Source organism: Eumetopias jubatus, unplaced genomic scaffold (assembly GCF_037043125.1).
Source record: "Eumetopias jubatus isolate StellerSeaLion01/CBP00866 unplaced genomic scaffold, mEumJub1_p1.0 scaffold_5, whole genome shotgun sequence".
Lineage (NCBI taxonomy): Eukaryota > Metazoa > Chordata > Mammalia > Carnivora > Otariidae > Eumetopias > Eumetopias jubatus.
In genome coordinates, this window is record NW_028274811.1 from 154,162,033 (window position 1) to 154,184,563 (window position 22,531).

The window sequence follows — 22,531 nt, forward strand, 5'->3', positions numbered from 1 at the left end:
GTGGTGGAGCATTGCGCCTGCGCACAGGACCAGCGGACAGTGGCGCTGAGGGGATCCAGGGCCCGGCGCTCCCCGGCCGGGGGTAGGTCGGGGGCGGGGCCGAGTTCGGTCCCGGGCCAGGGCCTGGGCTGTGGCCAGGGCCTGTGCTGTGTTCCGGAGGGGCCGGGGGTAGGTCTGGGGCCTAGGGAGAAGTCGGGGGGAGTGGGTGTAGGTTCGGGAGGGCCGCGGGTGGGTCTGGGGTCAGAGCAGGTCAGGGCGCCGGGCCGGGTTCGGGGGCTCCGGGGGCTCCGGGGGTGGGTCGGGGGTCAGAGCAGGTCAGGGCGCCGGGCCGGGTTCGGGGGCTCCGGGGGCTCCGGGGGTGGGTCGGGGGTCAGAGCAGGTCAGGGCGCCGGGCCGGGTTCGGGGGCTCCGGGGGTGGGTCTGGGGTAGGTCAGGGCGCCGGGCCGGGTTCGGGGGCTCCGGGGGTGGGTCGGGGGTCAGAGTAGGTCAGGGCGCCGGGCCGGGTTCGGGGGCTCCGGGGGTGGGTCTGGGGTCAGAGTAGGTCAGGGCGCCGGGCCGGGTTCGGGGGCTCCGGGGGTGGGTCTGGGGTAGGTCAGGGCGCCGGGCCGGGTTCGGGGGCTCCGGGGGTGGGTCTGGGGTCAGAGTAGGTCAGGGCGCCGGGCCGGGTTCTGGGGTGGGGGCGGGCGCCCTGGTGACACTGGGAGCCCCAGCGGTGGATACGGGCAGATGACCCGGTGAGGGTCTGGTTCAGCTTCCCGGGCTATGTCTTCACTGACGCGCCTGATTTCGCCTCTGGTCCACGAAGTGTTTTTGTTCTTCGTGTGTTTTACATAAGGTACCTGAAATCTTTTGTGGGATGAAGTGGCATGGGAAATAAACTGTGTTCACTTTCCTGTGTTTCGTATTGTATTGTTAGGATCTTTCTCATGCACAATTGTGTGCCATATAATTTTGGAAATATTTTAGTGAGTTAGTTTACAATGATCCATCCACTCTTACTTTATTTTTTTTTTTTTTAAAGATTTTACTTATTTATTTGACAGAGAGAGAGAGCGAGCACAAGCAGGGGGAGCAGCGGAGGGAGAGGGAGAAGCAGGTCCCCACTGAGCAAAGAGCCCAGGACCCTGGGATCATGACCTGAGCCTAAGGCAGTGGCTTAAACCAACTGAGCCACCCAGGCGCCCATATTTTATTGACATTTAGGTTGTTTCCAAATCTTTGCTAGTGTTAAATGAGGCAAGAAAGATTATAATTGTGTATAACCCTTTGTCTTACTTAGGATCAGGTTGCTTTTCTTAGAATTGTATGTTTCCACAGGCCCTATGCCCCCTAAGTGGACTTTATTGGCAGAAGAAATGAAAACCATTCTTCACAGACCTACACTGAGAGTTTTGCAGTTTAGTACTTTCAGAACTAATTTTTTATTGTATAGTTACCACAAACTCCTTAACATAATATTTTTGGCATTTCTTTATTGCCAATTAGAATTTTATATTTTTAGATGTTAAGTGTTTACTGAAAGCCCTATTAAAATTTTTCAAAATTGAATTGGATTCCTTTTTTGTTATGTAAGCCTTGATTGTTTCTTTTTTTTTTAAGATTTTATTTATTTGACAGAGAGAGACACAGTGAGAGAGGGAACACAAGCAGGGGGAGTGGGAGAGGGAGAAGCAGGCCTCCCACTGAACAAGGAGCCGGATGTGGGGCTCGATGCCAGGACCCCGGGATCATGACCTGAGCCGAAGGCAGACGCTTAACGACTGAGCCACCCAGGCATCCCTGATTATTTCTTTTCTAATCAGTGTGTATTATTTGTGGCCATCACATAGAAATAAGCTGAAAGTCTCATTGCTCTATTTTGTGAAAATGCCCAACCTAGTGCAGGTACTTATTAAATCGGTAAATTCATGTTCACATTAGACCCCAGCCTAGTTACTGAGATACATCATGAGCTTTAAGCAGAAACATCTGTAATTATGGTGTTCATGCCACCAAAGTCAGGAGGCATGAGAACCTTCCTAGTACTGTCCCCATCTACGCCACACACCGCTTGCCTTGCCCTCCATGTCATTTGCCATTTCCTGAGGGCCAGTGCTTTCATGCCTTGCTATTTACATATTTTTGTATACAACCGTACTGTGAAGCTTGTTTATATTAGAGATCTTAACATCGCTTTACTTGTATTTCACTTTGAGACCTGTTTCTCTCCCCGACTATATCGTGAGTGGCTATTGTCTGAGGCCTTGTTTTTTTTCTTTTAATCCTGTAAGACTCAGTGCTATGTGGCTCATAGGTAGAACTGAGCCAAGTGGATGATACAATTGTGACAGATGTATTTTGTTCCTTTTGTATGGTTAATGGTTTTATTATTTACTTCAAGGTACATCTCCATGAATAACTTAAATGACCCCCCAAATTGGAATATCCGGCCTAATTCCAGGGCTGACGGGGGTGATGGAAGCAGATGGAATTATGCCCTATTGGTTCCAATGCTGGGATTGGCTGCTTTTCGTAAGTCATAGTTTTCCTAACATTTGCATTCGGTGGGCTGAAAGTGTGGATCCCAAAAACCTTGGGCTTTGGACCCTGACAGATGCAAGTGTACATCCTAGTGTTATCCCATACAGTGAGTCCTTGGCAAATTATTTAACCCCTTGAGCCTCAGTTTCCCTATCCACTGAAGCATTGTGAGGGCTAAATAAAACAAGATACTTTGTGTGGAGTGGTTTTTAGTTAACTATTAGCTCCTTTCCAGACTTTACTTCTCTGAAGGGAACTCTCTTGGTTCAGTTGCCCTCATCAGGACTGACAGGGGAGAACAAAATAGGTGTAAAAGAAAACCAGTTTGGTCATCTGTTTAACGTTTAGGGAATCAGTCTGAAAACCTCTGCTCACCTGGCCAGCTTCTCTCTAGTTTGAATTGACTTTGGGGAAATGACCAGTTACTGGTCTGTTATAATTATTCCAGCCCTTAGCTTTTATTTTTTACTACATGATAATTTTCTGACGTTCAGGAATTAGTTTTATACTTTGTCATATCCCACAGTTTTGGATTGGCACTTAAGAATATGAGAAACTGAATAACTGAAGAAAATCACAAGCTCCCGTCTATTTGCAGTGATACTTTTTATGGAGTGTTTTTTCATGTGCTTAGATTTCTCAGGTCAATAGGCTTACCTCAGGAAGTGAAGGGTGAAGAGAATAGCATTTATCAACTGTTCATTTATCTGCCTTTACTGTAGACTATGCCAGGAGACTCGTTTACACCGATATTTGGCAATATATTCTATTTGTTTATTTATTTATGGGGGGATGCATGTGGGGAGGGGCAGAGGGAAAGGGAGACTCTCAAGCAGACTCCTCACTGAGTGTGGAGCCCGACGCAGGGCTCTATCTCACAACCCCGAGATCATGACCCGAGCCAAAGCCAAGAGCCACCCATGTGCCCCTTGGCAATGTAATTTCTAAACTATGTAGTGAAAGATTTTTGGAGACTCTTTATAAGAACGCAAAGATAAAAGTTTTCGGTGATCATGCTACCTAAGCAAGACAACCAAGAAGAAAATACAAAATATTCATTGACCCTTCTCAGGGACAGAAAGCGACATTTCAAAAGTCCAAGGAACCTCAGAAGTAAAGGTTGTTATGAAAGGCTATAAAAGCTAGAGTTTGGAAAGCAAATGGAACGATGAGAGTTGCCCTGGGGCCTGTCCCAGCCTCAAAACTAATTAATCATTGTTAGTCAGTGTAATGTTAAGCCTTCCAATTCCCTCACCAAGTTCATCACCCTAGCCATGGGCCATAGGTAGTGGTTCCAAGGGTTAGGAGAGCTTTGCAAGATGGCAGGCTGGTGAGCTTCCAAGTGGCAACACCCTTAGGGCTGGGTTTGGATCTGCCCAGTCTCTGACCTGGAGGCAGGCACTGTGCAGATTGCTGAATCAAAAACACCACCTGATCTTGTGAGCCTCCATGGGAGTCGATGTTTAGTTTTTTGAGAAAGTGCCAAAACGTTTTCCCGAGTGGTGGTACTATTTTGCATCCTCATCAGCAGCGTGTGAGTGATCCATTTTCTTGGTATCCTCACCAGCATTTGGTGAGGTCACTGTTGTTTTTATTTTACACCCACTGTGGTTTCAGTTTGCATTTCCCTAATAGCTAATAATGTTGAACATGTTTTCACATTCTTATTTGCCATCGGTATAGCCTCTTCCACGACATGTCTGTTCCTGTCTTTTGGCCATTTTCTAATTATACTGTGTTTTCATGTTGAGTTTTCAGAGTTTTTTACTACATACTAGATTCTAGTATTTTGTTGGATATCTAATTTGCCAGTATCCTTTTCCACTCTGTAACTTGCTTTTTTATTCTCTAAATGGAGGCTTTTGCAGAGCAAAGGTTTTAATTTTGATGAAGTTCAAGTTTTTTCTTTCATGGGTCATGCTTTTCCTCCTGCAGCTCTTTGCCTAGCCCTAGATCCTGAAGGTTCTGTCCCACATTGTTTCTTGAAAGTTTAGTTTTACATGTCCATGATCCATTTTGAGTTAATTTTTTTTTTTTTTAGTATAATGTATGAGACTTAGGTTTTCTTTCTTCCTTTCTAATCTGTTTGTCTTTTATTTCCTTTTCCTTTTCTTGCTTTTTTGCACTGGCTGACACCTCCAGGCCCCCATTGAGAAGTTCCCATCTTACAGGAAGAGCATTCGGTCTTCACTATTAAAGGCGACGTTAGCAGTGGGTTTTCATAGCTGTTCTTTATCAAGGCAAGGAAGCTCCCCTCAGTTTTTCTTTTCTTTTTGAGTTTTTACCACTAGTGGGTGTTGAATTTTGCCCAATGTTTTTCTGTATCAGTTGATGGGATCATGTGGTTTTTCTTCTTTAGACTATTCATATGTTGGGTTACATTGATTGATTTTTGAATATTGAACCAGTCTTACATTTTTGGAATAATTTCCACTTTGGGGGGGTGCACCTGGGTGGTTCAGTCGATTAAGTGTCTGACTCTTGGTTTCGATTCAGATCATGCATGATGTCATGGGTCATGGGATCCAGCCCCATGTCAGGCTATGGCTTTGTGCTCATCAGGGAATCTGCTTGAAGATTCTCTGCCTCTGCCCCTCCCCCCACTCGCATGCACTTTCTCTCTCAAATAAATAAATCTTTGGGGCGCCTGCGTGGCTCAGTCGTTAAGTGTCTGCCTTTGGCTCAGGTCATGCTGGGATCGAGACCCACATCAGGCTCCCTGCTCAGTGGGAAGCCTGCTTCTCTCTCTCTCTCAAACTCCCTCTGTTTGTGTTCCCTCTCTTGCTGTTTCTCTCTCTGTCAAATAAATAAACAAAATCTTAAAAAAAAAATCTTAAAAAAAAATCTTTGAAAATAAATCTCCACTTGGTCATGCCATATAATCCTTTTTACATATTGTAGAATTACATTTGCCAGTATTTTGTTCAGGGTTTTATGTCTGTGTTCCTATGCGATTTATTATTTTAGCCCTTTGGCAGAGTTCTCTCTTCTCCACACTTACTTCAGCATCATGTTTTTTTTGTGTCAGTTATTGTATTTTTCAGTTCAAAACGTTCATATGCTTGTTTTTGTATGTCCTATTTCTGTGCTTAGACTTTGTATTGTCATGCCTGCTTTAAACTCTTTGTCAGGTAACACTAACATCTCTGTCCCCTCAGTATTGGCATCTACTGATTATCTTTTTAAATTCAATTTGGGATCTTTCTGATTCTTAGTATGAAGAGTGATTTTCAACTGAAACCTGTGTATTTGGGGCATTATGTTATGAGGCTGACCTTTTATTTGGACGTTCTATGGATTCTTCTTGGATAGGGCTCTAGCAGGGGAAAGGTGGCTCTGCTGCCTCACTCCTAGGTGGGGATGGAAGTCCAAGCTCCGCACTCAGCCTCTGGTCCCCTCATTACCACTGGGCAGGAGCCGGGGGTGCGGCTCCCCCAGGTTCCCACAGATGCTCCTCCATGCCTGGGAGAGGTAGGAGATCTTGTTACTGCTCCCCACTTGGCCACCTCTGACACCACCCCCAAGGGAGCAGGAGGGGCTCCCATCAGCCTTTGCCCGATGGATGGGGATGGGACCACAGTGACTTTGCTGTGTGGCCAGAGTGGAGTAGTTATTGTTGAAGTTTCTGTCTTGCTAGGCCACCTTCCTAGCCCCTTGGCCAGAGAGAGCAGACTTGTGCTGGGGCTTTTTGAAAGAAAGTGTTCACATTGGCATTTCAGCTCCAAGTCCGGGAAGTGTGAGGCAAAATAAAACCCCAGGGGACTCACCACTGTAGCCTTCCTTGGGTCCTGAGGTCCCTCGCCAGTCGTCCTGCGGTTCTCCACCTTTAAGAACCCCCTTGGTTTGCCGTACTTACGACGCAGGGTTTCCGACTGTGCTGAGCAGGAAGAATAGGAAAGAGTACTTCTGTTTCATTCCCCCAAAAGCAGGAGCCCCCACTCTCTTCTCTGCCTTGGGAAACTGGGGCTGTGCACAATTGTGTTTGCCCAGAGTCATAAGGCAGGGTTCTCTAGGATCAGACCCAGACTTAAGGTTTTTCCATTCTGCTTCCACACTTTCCTCTGCACACGTCCTTGGTGATCTCCCCCACCTGTGTCACGTCTCTGTCCCACCTCTTCCTGGAGGCCTTCCTGATTCAGTGCCACCCACCCCAGACTTGCCCGTAGTCACAGCCTGTACCGTGTAGTCTGATGTGCAGCTCGGTGTGTTCTGTACCAGTCGCCACTTGTTCCGTGTGTCAGTTGTGGTACTTCCATTAGCTCATACCTGGGTTAAGGCAAGAGTGGCCTCCTCTGCCCCCTGCTGCGCCCCCACCTCTGATCTTCCACTTCTTACCAGAGTCTCTGAGGACCTCTGTTGTTCAGGCCTGCTGACTTCCAGGATGTGCTCAGCCCCTCAGTAGAAGCCCTGCAGTGACTCCTGGACGCCATCTGCTCAGGACATGTGATGCCCACTCCTGTCCCTGTTCATTCTGCCTAGAGGGGGCCTTTCCTACCAGCTGTTCCTCGTTTTTCCAGACTGGTTCCCATTCGCCTCTTTCGTGAGCCCCTCCTGACTGCACCCTAAATGGAATTAGTCCTTCCTTCTTCCCCTTCTCACAGAGCTCTCAGTGCTTATCAGATGATAACTGTAACTGCTGCTCTAGCGGCCAGTCCCCCTACCTGTGAACTTCAGTGGAAGGAGGAGATGAAGATGATGTGTGCTTTCGAGTTTCCGTTACCAGTAGGCCTAGATGCTGTTTGTAGGTGAGGAAAGAATGCGTTTGGTCTCATGCTTATAGAGTTGGGGTGGTAGCAGCACTTCAAGTGGAAATGACTTTCAGGTGCACGCAAATACTGCCTCAGAGGATGGTTCTCAAGGGACGCGGGGGAAGAAGACACGAATGGCAAGGACACCGCCTTGAGTGCTGGGGAGGGAAAAGGAGCCTCCCGGCACTGGATTTCTCCATGCAGCAGAGGACAGAGGCCCAGCTACTCCTCAGTCTGTCCCATGTTTGTGAGAGTCAAGTTTCCCTGGTTTGGGGAAAGGGAACCAGGCCATGTCTTGAGGTTGAAATCTTCCTCCACCTTTTTTATGTACCCTTGTCAGAATAGAAGCGAGATGACCAGGCAAGTCTGAATGCGCTTTGAAATCACTCAGTTCTGTAATCACCTGCCAACATTACAGGAAGCATAGCAGTGTTGACTTTTAAACCTTGGTGGTAGGACGTGGAGGCCCTGTGGCCAGAGTAGGCATTGGTGGTGAGTTTGAGAGCAAAAGAAAGCAGTGGTGTATTTTTTCAGCCAGAGAAGATGAGGAGTCTGGAAGGGAACTGTCAGCAACCTTGTCACACTTGTCCTTGGGGAGCCTTACCTGATTTTAAGATAAGAATTTTGATTATTATATGGTTTCGTACAAAATGTTACCTGTACCTTTCAGGGCTTAAGATTTTATTGAAATGCTGTCCTTAGGTGCTTTATGCTTTTTCAAAATAAAGATTATAAAACCTCAGCTCTGACTTCTCATTAAGTGTGTTTTTCTCCCCCAATTTATTCGTGTCAGGTTGGATTTGGTCCAGGGAGTCCCAGAAAGAAATAGAAAAAGAGAGAGAAGCGTACCGTCAGAGAACAGCTGCTTTCCAGCGGGATCTTGAAGCCAAGTACCACGCCGTGATCTCAGAAAACCGGCGTGCGGTTGCTCACTTGTCTTTGGAACTTGAAAAGGAACAAAACAGAACGACTAGTTACCGAGAAGCCCTTATCTCTCAGGGGCGCAAGTTGGTAGAAGAAAAGAAGCTTCTGGAACAGGAGCGGGCTCAGGTCATGCAAGAAAAGAGACAGTTGCAGCCCCTGAGAAGTGCGTATCTCAGCTTCCTGGAAAAGGAAGATGACTGGCAGAGGAGGGCCAGGCTTGTGCTGAAAGAGTTTGAAGACGCTCTTACGGAAAGACAGAACATCTACTGCAGCCTGCTCCTCCCCCGCGGCAGGCGGCTGGAAATCGAGAAGAACTTACTGGTCCGAGCATCCACCGACCCAGTTGCCGCCGACCTGCAGATGGCGGCTGGCCTGACCGACATATTTCAGCACGACACATACTGTGGCGACGTCTGGAATACCAACAAACGCCAGAATGGGAGACTCATGTGGCTGTATCTCAAATACTGGGAACTGACTGTTGAGCTGAAGAAGTGTAAGAGAGTTGAGAAAGCCATCCTAGAGAAGTAGGGCAGGAGCGAAGTACATCTTCGGTGATGCTGTGGTGTCCTGGGGCATCGCCGTGTTGTCGGTTCCTTCTGTAGCCACCTTCCAGCTGAGGGGTCTTCCACTCCCACCACCGACTGAGTGGGACACAGGGTCTCTTCCTTGGCCCTCTTCAGCTATAAGGATGCAGTTTCTTGGGAAAATTTTTTTTTTTAAGCTGTAACATTTTGTTAGGCTGAACAGTATAACCTCGTATCTTTGCTGTAGGGTAAGATTGTTTTTAAGAAAGTCAAATACAGTATCGATCCTCACTGTAAGTAGTTTTCTGTTTGTTTTTATCACTCCCTAAATAAATTCTGTTTTCTCCTCAAATTACTTTTCTCTCTCCTAGAATTATAAATAGAAGTTGTCAGATAATGGATAGAACTGCCTAATGAGGACAGAAAATAGTAACGTTAATCAAGGTTTCTTGCTGGTGTGAGCATCTCTCCCACCAAAGGGAGAGAAAGTGTTCCTTGTATCCAGTTGACACCCTGGTATATGTTTGGAATTTGGCTTGTGTCTGTATTTAGTAAGCACCTATTATTTATTAGCAATGACATATAATAAAAAATACTTGCCATTTAAAAGCAACAATGCCACCTATGTGTGTAATTCTTTACTCTTTATAAAATGTTTTTACATAGATTATCTCCATTTTACCACAAACTGATCAAAGGTAGGCACTTGCCCATTTTTCACAAAGCTAAGGTGAATCAGCCTCTCACACATCACCCCTGTAATCCCACCCCATGTAATCCCAACATGGGAAGAATATGTAGCAAAATCAGCAGAGAATGGGATGCCTGGGTGGCTCTGACTTTGGTTCAGGTCATGATCTCAGGGTCCTGGGATCAAGCCCCATGTGGAGCTCTGCTCTCAGTGGAGAGTCTCCTTTCCTCTGCCTCTGCTCCTCCCCCTGCTCATGCTCACTTGCTCACTCTCTCAAATAAATAAGGAAAATCTTCAAAACAACAACAACAAAAAAAAATAGAGGAAAAGGCACGTGGGGGCAAGTGAGGAGCCTGTGCAGCTTCCAGAGTCTTCTCCCGGGGGAGTCATGGGAGTGCTCCCTCCCACCCACCCCCCACCAGCAAGGAGCGTGAACTGTCACCAACCTGGGACCCCCAGAGACAGCCCAGCGCTGATGTTGATGGCTGGTCATGTGGGTATCCTCTGCTTGGCACACACCCAGACTGCAGAATCCCAGAAGGAAAGCCGGTATCCTCTCAAACTACAAAATTTAGACACAGTGGGCTGCCCTTACTGGTCAGCGGCAGGGAGATCCTCTCCAAATCCAGGTTCCCCATGCCATCCAGGGGCCAGCCATGCAGCAGGCTTTCAGAAGGCCCACAGCCTCCTTGCACAGGTGAGGCGGCTGGACCTGCTGCCAGGAGAAGCTGTCTGGGCAGTGCGGCCCCAGAGGTGCTGGAAACTTAGATGCAGTTCCTCAGTAGCAAGTGGCCCAGCAACGGCTGCACTGAGGTCCACCTGCTTTGGAGCCCCGTTTCCACCCAGCCTGCCTGCCTGTCTGTGGCAGGGAGACAAACTTAGGAATACTAAGCTGACAAAAAACATCACATCTAATTGTAGGGGAATGTCCTTAGAGTTGGGTTTGGTCTGGGGACCAAAATGCTGAGGACTTACGGCCCAGTGGGTCTGCATGGTTTATGCTCACATGTGGTTTTTAATGTTCGGAGCAATGTCAGAGACGAAGAAGCGGCTCAGAGCTACCGACCGTAAGGTCCCCCATGGGGCTGGGGTCCTCGCCCCGGGCTCTGCTCTTAGCTGCTGTGCTAGGCACAAGACGGTTTCATGCTTTTCTTCTCCAGTGGGGCTCCTCCCGTCACCTGTCAGCTCAACTGTCACCGCTTGACCCAAACAAAAATACCTTAGGTAAATCTGAACTAAAAAGTTTCTCTGGTTATTTGTATCACCTAGAGTGGTGTCCATTCAGTTTCTGTTACTCCACTGGCTCTCCAGGTACCCTTGGATAAACCACCTAGTGCTTTCCCCTTGGTTTTGTCTTTAAAAGGAGGGAAATTCAGGGGGCACCTGGGTGGTGCAGTGGGTTAAGCGGTTGACTCCTGGTTTCGGCTCAGGTCAGGATCTCAGGATCTTGGGCTTGAGCGCCGTGTCAGGGATGCTCTCTCCCTCTCCCTCTGTCCCTCCCCCTCTCCCCCCCACCACCGTGTCTCTCTCTCTCTAAAAAGTAAATAAGTAAATCTTTTAAAAAAATGAGGAAAATTCAGCCAGCCATTTAGTAGGTAAATTTCAAGGTGAATTGTTAATCCTCACCCTATTTTCTAATGTCCAGCATGCTGTGAGCCTAGTCTCCAATAGCTTGATAACTATGTTCAGATAATTCAAATCAGTTTAGACACTGGTTTGATACTGCAAAATCAGAAACTTGCTACAGAAAATTATGTTGGGCCATGTTTGTATTTGCATAGCACGGCTGCCTCCTACTAGCAAATTTATTTGAGGGTTAATTGGATGCCATCCCATCTTTTTAACATTGAATTTGTTAGGTTGGAAATTTGATGACTTCACAGATGTATCAAAGGAGGTCTGGACTAAGTGACGCTAGAGTGGAACATTATTGAACTAAAAGGGTTTAAAATTGAGAAAGAGAATAGGAGCCAGGAGCTGTTTGATATGTGTGCAGGATTTGTGGGGACTTGGGAATCAGACATCATTCATCTAGGCTGCTTTCCAGAAGGTCTCAGTAATTGAAACCTTGAGCCAGCAAGGCAAGGAGGATGCTCCCGGCTAAAAGGGCCAGGGCTGAGGCAGGACCTGTATCTGGAGGGAGCCTGTCTGTGCTGTAGTCAAGAGGAGGGGGTGGTGGTTGTGGTGGGGGGCTTTGAGGGGGGGTTCAACCTCTGCTTTCTAATTGTGCTTACTGTGAAATTACCTATTTCAGCGTGTTTTACTTTGGAATATTGTTGGAAGGCACAAGGATTGACCAGGATGTTCCAAAAATAAAACAAGAAGCAGGCAGTGATTCTGTAAATTAATCTCACTCAATTTATTTGTTAAATAAACATACCTGGGGGGGCAGCATGGGATTACCTGGGTGGGGAGTTAGCTGGGGGAAAGAGGGGCCCCAGAACTGGACAGAGGGTGGAGACTGCTCACACAGTGATTCAAACCCTCAACCAGAACTTGGGGGTTCTAGTGTGAGAAGATTGGGCCCATCAAGCACTAGCCTCTATCTTGAGAAAATGTTTCATTCTCATACTTAGATATTTTTAAAAATTCTGAATTGAATTGAAATTAAAGCCATGTCTGAGGAAGGCACACTACTGTTTTATTGGTATCTAATCATCGTAACACCTGGCCCTTTGCAGGAATCAGATCTTGGTAGAAACCAAGTCCAAGCACTTGTGGGTGAGGTGAGCGGAGCCAGATTCGAGACCAGAGGCTGAACTCGGGATCCGACAAGATGGCCGGGCTGCCCCACAGGATTATCAAGGTAACCCAGCATTTGCTGGCAGAACCAGTTCCTGGCATTAAAGCAGAACCAGATGAGAGCAATGCCCCTTATTTTCATGTGATCATTGCTGGCCCCTAGAATTCCCCCTTTGAGGGAGGGACTTTTAAGCCTGAACTATTCCTACCAGAAGAATACCCAATGGCAGCCCCTAAAGTACATTTCATGACCAAAATTTATCATTCAAATGTAGACAAGTTGGGAAGAATGTGTTTATAAATTTTTTTAAAATATATTTTATTTATTTATTTGACAGAGAGAGAGACAGTGAGAGAGGGAACACAAGCAGGGGGAGTGGGAGAGGGAGAAGCAGGCTTCCCGTGGAGCAGGGAACCCGATGCGGCTCCATCCCAGGACCCTGGGACCAGGACTTGAGCCGAAGGCAGACACGCTTAACGACTGAGCCACCCAGGTGCCTGGGAAGAATATGTTTAGATATTTTGAAAGGTAAGTGGTCCCCAGCACTGCAGATCCACACAGTCCTGCTATTGATCCAGGCTTTGTTAAGTGCTTCCAGTCCAGATGATCCATTAGCAAATGATGTAGCGGAGCAGTGGAAGACCAACGAAGCCCAAGCCACAGAAGCAGCTAAGGCATGGACTAGGCTATCTGCCCTTAAACTCGATCTGATCATCAAGTGTGCATCACTTCTCCTGTCCTGCCAAGACTTCCTTTTTTGTTTGCATTTAATGGACACAGTCTTAGAAACATTACAGAATAAAAGCCCAGACATCTTCAGTCCTTTGGTGATTAAATGCACATTAGCAAATCTATGTCTTGTCCTGATTCACTGTTGTAAAGCATGAGCAGAGGCTAGAAGTACCATCCGGATTGTTGTGAAATGTTTGAAAGCAGTGGCCCTTCTCTGCTTTTATTCATTTCCCCGTCATGGCTTGAGTATAAAGCACTGTGCACGAAGGTAGTTGTCAGGGTTAGCTGCAGGGGTGTGGGTGTTTTTCTTTATTACTTTTTTTGAGGGGGAGAGGTGGTTTTATTTTAATTTTATGTGTTCCTTTCCCCCTTTTTTATGGTGATCTAATTGCATTGGTTAAAAGCAGCTAACCAGTTCTGTAGAATATGCTCTCTAGCCAAGTCTAACTTTATTTAGACGCTATAGATGGACAAGCTTGATTGTTTGAACCAAAATGGGAACATTAAACAAATATCACAGCCCTCACTAATAACATTGTGACTTTGCTGTCAAGTGTAGAATCCTTCCTTCAAGAAAAAACTTGTGACCATTTTGCATGGCTTGTCTGGAAATTTCTGTAAATCTTATGTTTTAGTAAAATATTTTTTGTTATTCCACTTTGCCTTTGTACAGTTTATTTTACTGTGTTTATGTCATTTTCCCAATGTGACATTCGTATTTAAAAATTAAAACTGATGGAACATTCTCTTTTAGTCTTTACCACTTGACAAGGTGATCTGGCGAGAGAGATTTTGCCAGTTTCTTTTCACTGATGCAAACTTGTGTAAAGATATCACTGAATGCAGTATTTACAAGCTGGCCCTGAGCATGCATAAAGTATCAGTATTTGATATTTTTTTACCTCCTAGAAATTTGAATAAATGTGTTTGTGTTGTCTGATTAGATGATCAGTGGTGTCTGCCATGATGTTTGGAACTTAATGTACAGGCTACTCACAGCAAAGCAGGAGCTGTGACTGACTGTGTGTAGGACTCACATGTTCTGCCACATTTGTTCGTGTCTGGCATTTGGGATATGACCTATTTCTTAGTCCTCGTCTGGAAACTTCACGTGTAACCACTGGTGTGCGCTATTAGGAAACACCAATCTGATGATCATGTGGGGTTGCTGAGGCATTTATGAGTCTTCCTTAATAGACCTGATGAGCAGATCTCAAGCAGCCAGCCTGCATAAGTGTCATCTGGAAGTTTTCTTCCTTTGAGAGTATCAGATTCTCAGTTAATGATTCTTTCATATTTGCTATGGGAGCTCCTATTGTTTGATATTCAGTGATTTTTTTTCTGCATTGACAGAGTTCCTCCCTTCAAAAAAAACTGTTCTTTCCCACCCTTCTCCGTATCGAATTCCCTATTCCTGATCTTTGTAAGTCATCAGGATAGCCAGTCCTAAGTACATAAAAGTTAACCCGTGGGCTGGAACCTTTAAGGTAATGGATATTGTAGCCTGTCTGAATGTCCCCCACTCTTGATTCTCATAACTTCTGGAGTTTCTTCAGCATGTGTGGTATATTTTATTGTGTTCCTATGTAAGATGAAGAATTATCTATTAAAATTACATTTTCAACAACAACAACAACAACAACAAAAAAGTCACCAAGTCCAAATGTAATTAAACATTTACACGCCAGGACTCAACCACATAGAGGAGCTCTCCACACAGAGGAGCGCCCCTCGGTCTGAGCAGAGGGTCCTCTGAGGTCAGCGTCCAAAGGGAGGTAGGAAACAGGGGCAGCGATGGTGCTCTCACCGGCGGGGCTTTCTTGCAGTGACAGAGGCCCTCCAGGAAGCCATTCTGCATCCTCAGGCTGAAGCCATTAACAACAAGTCCCACGTGCCATGCTGGGCAGGAGTTCGTAAATATGCAAACCCATGTCAGCACCGCAGATGCCCAGATGTGGCACAGGGAGTACTGAGTTCTGGGACAGTTCTCACATTCTCTCCGCCCTGGCTGGACATCTGGGCTCCCCTCCTTGCTCCTATCCGGCCCCGCACCATTCTACCATCTGCCACCGATGTGGCCTCGAGTCACCTCTCCCAGAGCAGGGCTTTCTCTCGTATAGTGCTTAACTGATGCCACGTACAAGTTTCACTAAGAGATGCATTAACTGGTGGTGGCTGGGGGAACGGATGCCCAAGCCTGCTGACTCAGGATGTCCAGGCTGCTGCACAGCTGAACTGCAAGGCCCCCCTTGGTCTGCTCAAGGGCCTACTCCATCTGTTCCAGTGCCCTGGAAAAGTTTTCTAGAGCAGCTTTGAAGGCTCGCAGCAAGAAAGCTCCAAGTTCATTGCTTGTTTCTTGGATATCTGGGTCAAAACTTCCAAAGAGGGGCGTGCAGACTTGGATGTCTCCCCGGCCAGCCCGAAGCAGCACTGCACGGAGATCCTCGGCAATTACATCATATTTCTGCTGGTCGAATTTGGACATGGCCAGCTCGTCCTGGGGGTAGGCGGTGCCTTCAGGGTAGCAGTCCTTGGGCACTGGGAACTCAACATACTGCAGCTTGGGCAGCTCGCAGAGAGCCACAAAGAAGCGCCTCAGGGCCCGTGCTGACAGCGGGTTCCCCAGGAAACGGAGCTCACAGAGCTCGTGGCAAGGGCTCAGGGCCAAGATCAGCATGCTCATGTGACCATCTTCGATGCTGCACTCCTCCATGGTGAGGACCCTCAGCGTCTGGGCAGCCCGGCTCAGCAGCCTGAAGAAGGTAGAAGGAAACAGGACGAACAGGCTGTGTCCACTGAGGTCCAGCACTTCCAGGTGTGTGGTGTGGGTGCAGTCTGCCAAGAAGGCCATGTCTGCATGGTTCAGGGAGCAGTTGGCCAGGTCCAGGGTCCTCAGTGGCGTCCGTAGGGGGCTAGGGCAGGATGGAAAACAGCACGGGTGAGGGGCGGTCCCAGAGAGGACCTCTGGGAGGAATTCAGATGAATTCTATCTCACAGGTCAGCCGACTGCAGCCCAAAGGCCAAAACCACGGCTGCCTGATCTTACTCAGCCTGACAGTAAGATGGTTTGTACATCTTTAAATGGTAGAACAAATCAAAAGAAGAATGATACTCTGTGACATGTGGAAATAATGCAAAATTCCATTTCTAGTGTCCATAAATAAAGTGCCAGTTAGAACTAGGGTCACTCATTGGTCTGTGGATGCTTTGGGGCTGTGACGCCAGAGCTGAGTCCTTGAGCCCTGGTGTGGCCGAGTGTGGTGCAGAATTAACTTCACTGAGACAGGCCTGGCCTCTGTCCTCAGCTCCTAAAATGTTAGATCTGCTTTGCCAACCACCCACTGTGTCTGTTTGCGTGCTTGCTGTAGGTGCACGTGAACTGGTATGAAACAATTTTACGGTGGGAAAGGGCCATGGGGCCATCTAGTCCAGTTTTAGTATGGCCTGGGACCTAAAGACCCTCCCGTGTTCTGCTGTGAGGGGGGTAGATGGCCCGGCATCAGCAAATGCATGGCTCTGCTGGCAGTTCTCAAAGTCAGGGACTGCACCTGCCCCGGGGACTTGTGAAAAATGCACATGCTCAGCCCACCCCGCCCTGGGGACGCTGGGCCTGGGTCTGGGGCTACCAAGCTGAGCACTCAGTGCAGGAGAGTATATGCGGTCTGGTTCTCTGCCCACCCCCTCGCCTGGGTCCCCCACACCTGTACTCCCTGTGTGCTGAGAGCCTGGTGTCTACCCACCACGCTGCCCTTTTCCCGGCCCCTCCATCCAGGTCTGTTGTGTGGGCTAAAGAAGCCAGAGTGGCCCTTGTGAATAAGGAGGTGATCACGTCATCCTCCTGCTCAGAACCTCCAGGGGCTTTGCTTGCTCAAGAAAAGCTGAAGCCCTTGTCTCCTTCCTCCTGTGGCCCCCACACTGCCCTGCCTACGGACCCCACCTTCTCCCTGCTGACCCTTGACTTCTCCACATCACCAGCTTGGGCCTTTTGCTCCCCTCGCCAGGCTGCTGCAGTCTGCAGGCTCAGTGCTCCGGGTCTCTGCTCACAGGTCACCTCAGGGCCCCACCCTTCCCTGACCACCCACCGTTCTCCGGACCCCCGGCCCTGCTGGTGCTCCCGCCCGTGTGCATTGTCCTCCCCTCGCACAGGTGGACCCGCTGACTGGCTCCAAACCCACACGGTACGCAGAAGCAGTGACAAGTCAATCTCAAGAGCAGGTTGGGACTGTGGCTTCTACCTGGGTGATCTCTGGTTCTCGGATCAGCCACCCTGTTGTGAGAACTCCAGCAGCCAAGACTCAGAGGCTGCCCGCCAACAGCCACACGCAGAGCTTGGAAGCTGATTGCCTCACCCTCCCGGCCCTCCAAGCCCTTCAGAGGAGACCACAGCCCAGTAGACCCAAGCTGAGCCAGATTCTTGACAGAGCTTGTTGCCATATGCCCAGTGTTGGGATAATTTGTTACAAGACAGGTGAGTAATACAATATAATGTCACTTCTGTGTTGTTTGTTTCACTAATTAGCAAATTTCCTGTCTGCTCATTGACAGAAAACAACAGTCCTCCTTGAGTTCTCTGTGCTGCCAGGCTACACACAGCCCAACCCCGCCGGGTCACCCCCCTCTGTCTGTGTCCTCCTGGCACTCTGGGCCCTCCCGGAGTAAAGGCAGAGGGAGCTGGGAAACTCGTGGCCTTGTAAGCAGCCAGGTGCCCTCTGATGGTCCCTTGTACACCTTCAGCCTGGCTCCCCAGAGGGCACCCTGTCGCCAGACCTGTGCTGAGGAGCTGTGAGCAGAGACCCACTCTCCCGGCCCGGCCCTCTGTGCTATCACCCGACTCACCCGAGCAGTTTCGGAATCTTCCCTGTCAGCGTGGAGAAGGCCACACTTAGCTCAGTGAGCTGGCTCATCTGGCTGAGCTCCCAGGCAATGGAGGTGAGGAGGGGATCCTCGCCATCAGGGGCTGAGGTGCTGGTGGGGGGCGCATCGAAGGCCTTGGCAGGCAGGGTGAGCGAGGCCAGCTGGGGGAAGCCCACCTGGGCCAGCAGCCACTGCACGTGGCCAGCATGCAGCCGCACATTGTGCACCACCTCCAGCCTGCGCAGCTCACCTGGCCCAGCCAGACGCAGCACCTGCAAGAGTTGGCTGGGGCCCAGACTGTCTGCCCGGAAGGAAAGGCAGTGCACACGCAGTGGGGCAGGGTCTGCTGGCCCCAGGGCCTGCACCACCACCTCGAAGTTTCCCTCTGTGACAAAGAGATCGGCGAGGACCCGGACAGGGCTCCGGGCCCCTGGGGACTCTGCCTGCAGCCGGCAGCATGTCCTGGCCAGCAGCTCCGTGCGGCCCCACCTGCCCAGCGCTCTCCCACAGGGGCACTGCTGCACCTTCACGTCTCGGACGCCTGTGAGGTCAGCCACACGCAGCCGCCGTGGGCCCCCAGCCCGGAGCACGTGGTCTGCAAGGCCCTGCACGCAGGCCTCCAGGCAGGCCCTGCAGGTGCGGTCTCGCAGGTCCTCTGTGGGTTCTGAGCGCGGTCCGAGCAGCGCACTCAGCCGGAACTCCTCCAGTGGCCAGTGTTCCAACAGGACACGGATCACCTCCGCCTGCTCCAGCAAGTAGCTAGCTTTGAACAGGAGTGGGTAGAGGTTGTGGGCCACACCATCCAGGCTCTGTTGGACCACCTGGGGGTGAGACACCAGGGCCTCAGCAGCAATGAAGCGTAGCGATCTCATTGTGCCCGCCTGTGGTGGCCCAAAAGCAAGACTGAGCTCTCCCCTTGAGATTCTCCCAAAGATGTATGCCCTTCTTGTTTATTTTTAGCTGCAGCTGCTGTGAGCAGTTTGCCTTTGGGCAGAAAGTAGTGAGCAGCCCCTTTGGTCACCTGATGGCTATTCTGGTCGTGGAGGCATCTGGCAGTGGTCAGCCTGTCCTTGTGGTGCTCAGCTGGTGAAAGCAGAGCTATCTGAGTGCTTGGCTCAGGGACACTAGGTCCCTGAAAATTGCCACTCCTGCCCACCGCAGGGGTGGCCTGTGCTTGGGAGCTGCAGTGGGCGGCATGGCCCTGGGCGTGGACCAGGGAGACCCCAGATGAAGGCCCTGCTGCCCAGGGCCGTGTCCCCTCAATGTCACGGGAGCCAGGCTCCCTGGGTGAGGCCTTCAGGTGACGTCCCTGGGTACAACAGAACCAAGGAAGAGAACTGTGACCACGTCTTAGAAAAACAGGTCTCATTTATTTATGCTCCTAAAGTTGGGAACAAGTCAGCATTGAAACGAAGTGACAAAGAAATTCCAGCAGCTGGAAATTGCCAACTCACCGTGCTGGGGAACCGACCTGTGCACCTGGCTGCCACCTGGAGGATGGGGGTCTCGTGGGGAAGACACCCCCCAGCAGGAAGCTCCTTCAAGGTCTGGCATCTACCCAGGCTTTCCCTGCTTATTATTCTTCTGCTCCTCCATTTGGTGAGGGGTGGTCCTCTCAGGACACTGTCCACACCCCAGACCTCAGGCCCAGCTGCTGTGCCCTCACCCCAACCTGGGTCCCAGGCCCACAGGTGGTGGTGGTGGTGACTGGTGGCCCCACGATCTACACATGCCTTGTTAAAGACGAAAGAAAACCGAGATTCCAGATTTACTCAGAGGCACCCCTACACCTGGGATACAGCTCAGTGGGTTCTGCTCTGGGGGACCATTGTCCATGGGCCTGTGTTGCCTGGAGGGCCAGCGAAGCATGGTCCCAGAGGGCTCACCCTGCTCTGAGACACCCCAGGTCTGTCTGGACCTCCCCATGGGAACCAGGGTTCCCTGGGCTCCCACCCCAACCTTGCTGCAGCCTCCAGAACACTGGGGGAGTTCAGAGCAGTGTGCACATGGAGGTCTGGGCCACCTGGCCCTCTGAGCCCCTGGACTGGGGCGGAGAAACTGTGCAGGTGGGATGGAAGAAGGCCAGACGATGTCCAGGCAGGCAGGGCCCATGGCGTGCTGACTGTGTGGCTGGCGCTGGAGTGGGGGTGCGTCAGGAGCCCCAGCATGAGTGCCTCCTTCCCAGACCTCGGGCCCAGGTCTGGGTGGAGGCCCCTCTGCTCCTTCTGACGGGGACTCTCCCTAGAGGGGCTGAGCTTCTTCCAAGTACATCACAGCTGTGAAAGAAAGGAGGTCGTTACTCACAGCCACTTGGTGCCCAGGGTGTGCATAGCACAGAGTCCTTGTCTGGGAGGTACTTCCGAGGCCTTGCACCCAGCAAGGCGCTGTCAGACTCACGGACACACAAGCTTTTGAAGAAGCACTTGGGGCCAGCGCGGACAAAGTCAGGGCAACAGAGACAAGGGCGTCCTCTGCAAGGCCGGCTGCCCTCATGGTGAGTTCCGCGCCTGGGTCTAGGCCCAGATGGAGCCTGCCGGGTGGCCACCTTGGCTGGCATCACCATACATCTGGGGGTAAAAAGGTTCTGGCCCCGAAACGTGTCAGTTCTGTTTGCTGTTCTGATCCCAGAACACGAGTGCATGTGTGCACCTCAGAGCATCCTCTGTCGGGGCTCCAGGGCATGGGCTATGAGTGTATGTCGGGGAGGCCCCTGTTCTCAGGACAGGGTGCTGGGTCCCCCAGGAGCCACTCCCAACAGAGGGGTGCCCTGGAGGTTGGGGCAGGTGGAGGTGGTCCCCACTAGCTTCCGTGGCTAGGCCTCTGGGGAGTGACTGCACCAGGGGCCAAGGGCCCCCTCCTGTTGCAGGAATTCCTGAGGTCTCAGAAATAACTCCACACCACTCTCTTGAGTATGTGCAGTTTCCAGGGGGTTTAGACAGCAAGGTCCTGGGGAGGTTGGTCAGGGGACAGGGGTAACAGGGCAACAACTTTGCTGGCCAGGGTACCCCTCCTGGGGGGGCTGTATCACATCTGGAACAAGGTGGAGACATGGCCAGGCAGTCTGGCTGCTGCTGGCACGCTCAGTGCCTTAGGGTGGCAGTGGACAAGAGCATCCTCCCGTTACTTCAGGGTACCTGGCACAGCCTACTAGTCAAACCACTGTCCAGAGACTTTTGTTCTGGCAGGAGAGGAAATCACTGATTAGAGCCCATGTCACTGGTCATCATCAGTGATGTGAGACGTGTGGACTAAAGACCCATCCCCCACACTCTATGCTCAACATACCCTCAGACTCGGCCCTTCCCTCTGATGCTGCCCAGAAGCTGGACTGGAGAGTCTCCCCAGAACTGGGGGTGGGGTGGGGGTGCCTCTGCAGAACCAGGACCGTGCTTGCCAAAGTGGATACGTGCGTGACCTGAAGCTGGATGAAGGTCAGCTGAGAAGATCTCTGTGAAAGAGACTTCCTCTCTGAGTGTTCCCCTTCCCTGGTCACCCCGACCCTCCCTCTCAGGGGTGATGTGTCTGTGTGTACGTGCAGGGCTGTGTTTGGGCTCTCCCCTGCTGGCTGTGGGCAGGGAACAGCCAGTTCACAGGCAGAAAGACCCACCAGGATCCCTGGGCGGGTCCTGAGCCTCTCACGGTGCAGGGGGGAGGGGGGGCGGGGTCCTCAGGAGAGGGGACTCACCGTTGTGGTGTACTGGCTGGGCATCTGCAGCCGTGAGCCCCTCCTGGGGGCAGCAGAGGAGGCGCTCTGGGGGCCCCCCTCAGAGGACAGCGCTGGGAGCCCGAGGCCACTGTCCCCCGACGACGTGCACTCTGTCACAGCAAAGAGGGGCTGGGTCAGGGCTGGCTGCCCCCTCACCTCTGTGCTCAGCACTCAAGGCCCCCTGAAGCGTGTAAATAGAGAATGAGGCATGTCCTGTGTGCACAGACTTACCCCAGGACAACCGTGAGGCTGGGTCAGAGCAGACCGGGGGGCACTGCTGGAGGCCAGACACCCTTATGAGCAAGTGTGTTCTGACCCTGCTTTTCCGAAATCAGCCAACTGGGAGGGAGATGGTCAGGTGGCCTCTCCAAGCAGGGAGCCTCCGGCTCACACCAGGCAACTCAAAGGGCGAACACAGAAAAAGAGACCAAAGAAAGGCCACATGGCTTAAATAAAGAGCTGGAACAGGTCAGAGGAGGTCTCCGCCCCAGAGGGTTGTCGGGGGCCTGCTGTGTTACTGCAGAGGAAGTGATAACCACGGCCCTGCCTGCCGTGTAGGCATAAACTCCCGTCGGCTGGCGGGGGCTTTACCACAAGCTTCTGTGCAGGGGTCACAGTGCTGTTTCTGCACGGAGCCGAGGGGGGCCGAGCAGAACCCTCCTGCACAGACCCTGCACCTCCACGGGAGAAGAGAAAGCCCCACCTCCAGACTCGGGCTTCAGTGGGGTGTGCCAGCCCACGTGGGAGCTAGGAAGGACACCAGCAGGAAGGTGCAGTGGCTCTGGGCTGGCAATGCGGGTGCGCCCCGAGCTGTGCTCCCTGTGGGCCCACCCAGGACACAAGCTTGACCGAGGTGGCCACTGTTCTGAGCATGTGTGCAGCCCCTGGAGCACCTGGGCACCCCCACAGGTTTCAGGCACAACGCCTCCACCTGGGCAGAGACAGGTTTGGGGTTGGAGGTGCCCTCTGAGTGCTGTCACGGTGGCAAAGGCACCCTGGGGGCTTGGAAGGTTGTGTGTCCCAAGCAGTGTTACCCTGAGGCAACCTCACCAGGGCTGTGGTACTGTGGAATGGATTTTTCTGGGA

General features: G+C 50.9%; 2 protein-coding genes, 1 long non-coding RNA gene and 1 pseudogene across 5 annotated transcripts; 2 read left to right on the forward strand and 2 right to left on the reverse strand.

The window, feature by feature from the left end:
* Window positions 1–4: 4 nt before the first annotated feature.
* On the forward strand, window positions 5–9,335 carry CCDC127 (coiled-coil domain containing 127). Of its 3 annotated transcripts, none has more exons than XM_028090029.2 (3): window positions 5–82; window positions 2,381–2,511; window positions 8,062–9,335. In XM_028090029.2, exons 2-3 carry the CDS (start codon window positions 2,391–2,393, stop codon window positions 8,721–8,723), a joined length of 783 nt encoding a protein of 260 aa, XP_027945830.1. In that variant the 5' UTR covers window positions 5–82; window positions 2,381–2,390; the 3' UTR covers window positions 8,724–9,335. The 3 variants fall into 3 exon arrangements, with proteins under 3 accessions (XP_027945830.1, XP_027945829.1, XP_087879675.1); XM_028090028.2 differs by having other exon boundaries at window positions 13–168; XM_088023549.1 differs by lacking the exon at window positions 5–82 and having other exon boundaries at window positions 2,316–2,511.
* Window positions 9,336–12,097: 2,762 nt separating this feature from the next.
* Window positions 12,098–13,468, forward strand: LOC114198565 (ubiquitin-conjugating enzyme E2 N-like; annotated as a pseudogene).
* A 1,307-nt stretch (window positions 13,469–14,775) lies between these two features.
* Window positions 14,776–18,611, reverse strand: LRRC14B (leucine rich repeat containing 14B). The gene is made up of 2 exons (XM_028089981.2): window positions 17,722–18,611; window positions 14,776–15,797 (listed from the first exon to the last, which is right to left on the reverse strand). The coding sequence occupies exons 1-2, from the start codon at window positions 18,609–18,611 to the stop codon at window positions 15,152–15,154; spliced, it is 1,536 nt and encodes a 511-aa protein (XP_027945782.1). The 3' UTR covers window positions 14,776–15,151.
* A 478-nt stretch (window positions 18,612–19,089) lies between these two features.
* Window positions 19,090–22,033, reverse strand: LOC148164433 (uncharacterized). The gene is made up of 3 exons (XR_015768267.1): window positions 21,677–22,033; window positions 21,425–21,555; window positions 19,090–20,015 (listed from the first exon to the last, which is right to left on the reverse strand). It is a non-coding gene; the product is annotated as an uncharacterized LOC148164433 (long non-coding RNA).
* Between the last annotated feature and the right edge of the window lie 498 nt (window positions 22,034–22,531).

Excerpts from the sequence above, each read along its gene's own strand:
- LRRC14B (XM_028089981.2), bottom strand. The coding sequence starts at position 18,611 with ATGAGATCGCTACGCTTCATTGCTGCTGAGGCCCTGGTGTCTCACCCC. Across the intron at positions 15,798-17,721 it reads AAGATTCCGAAACTGCTCGG|CCCCCTACGGACGCCACTGA; the intron begins GTGAGTCGGGTG and ends ATCCTGCCCTAG.
- CCDC127 (XM_088023549.1), top strand. The coding sequence starts at position 2,331 with ATGTATTTTGTTCCTTTTGTATGGTTAATGGTTTTATTATTTACTTCA. Across the intron at positions 2,512-8,061 it reads GCTGGGATTGGCTGCTTTTC|GTTGGATTTGGTCCAGGGAG; the intron begins GTAAGTCATAGT and ends TATTCGTGTCAG.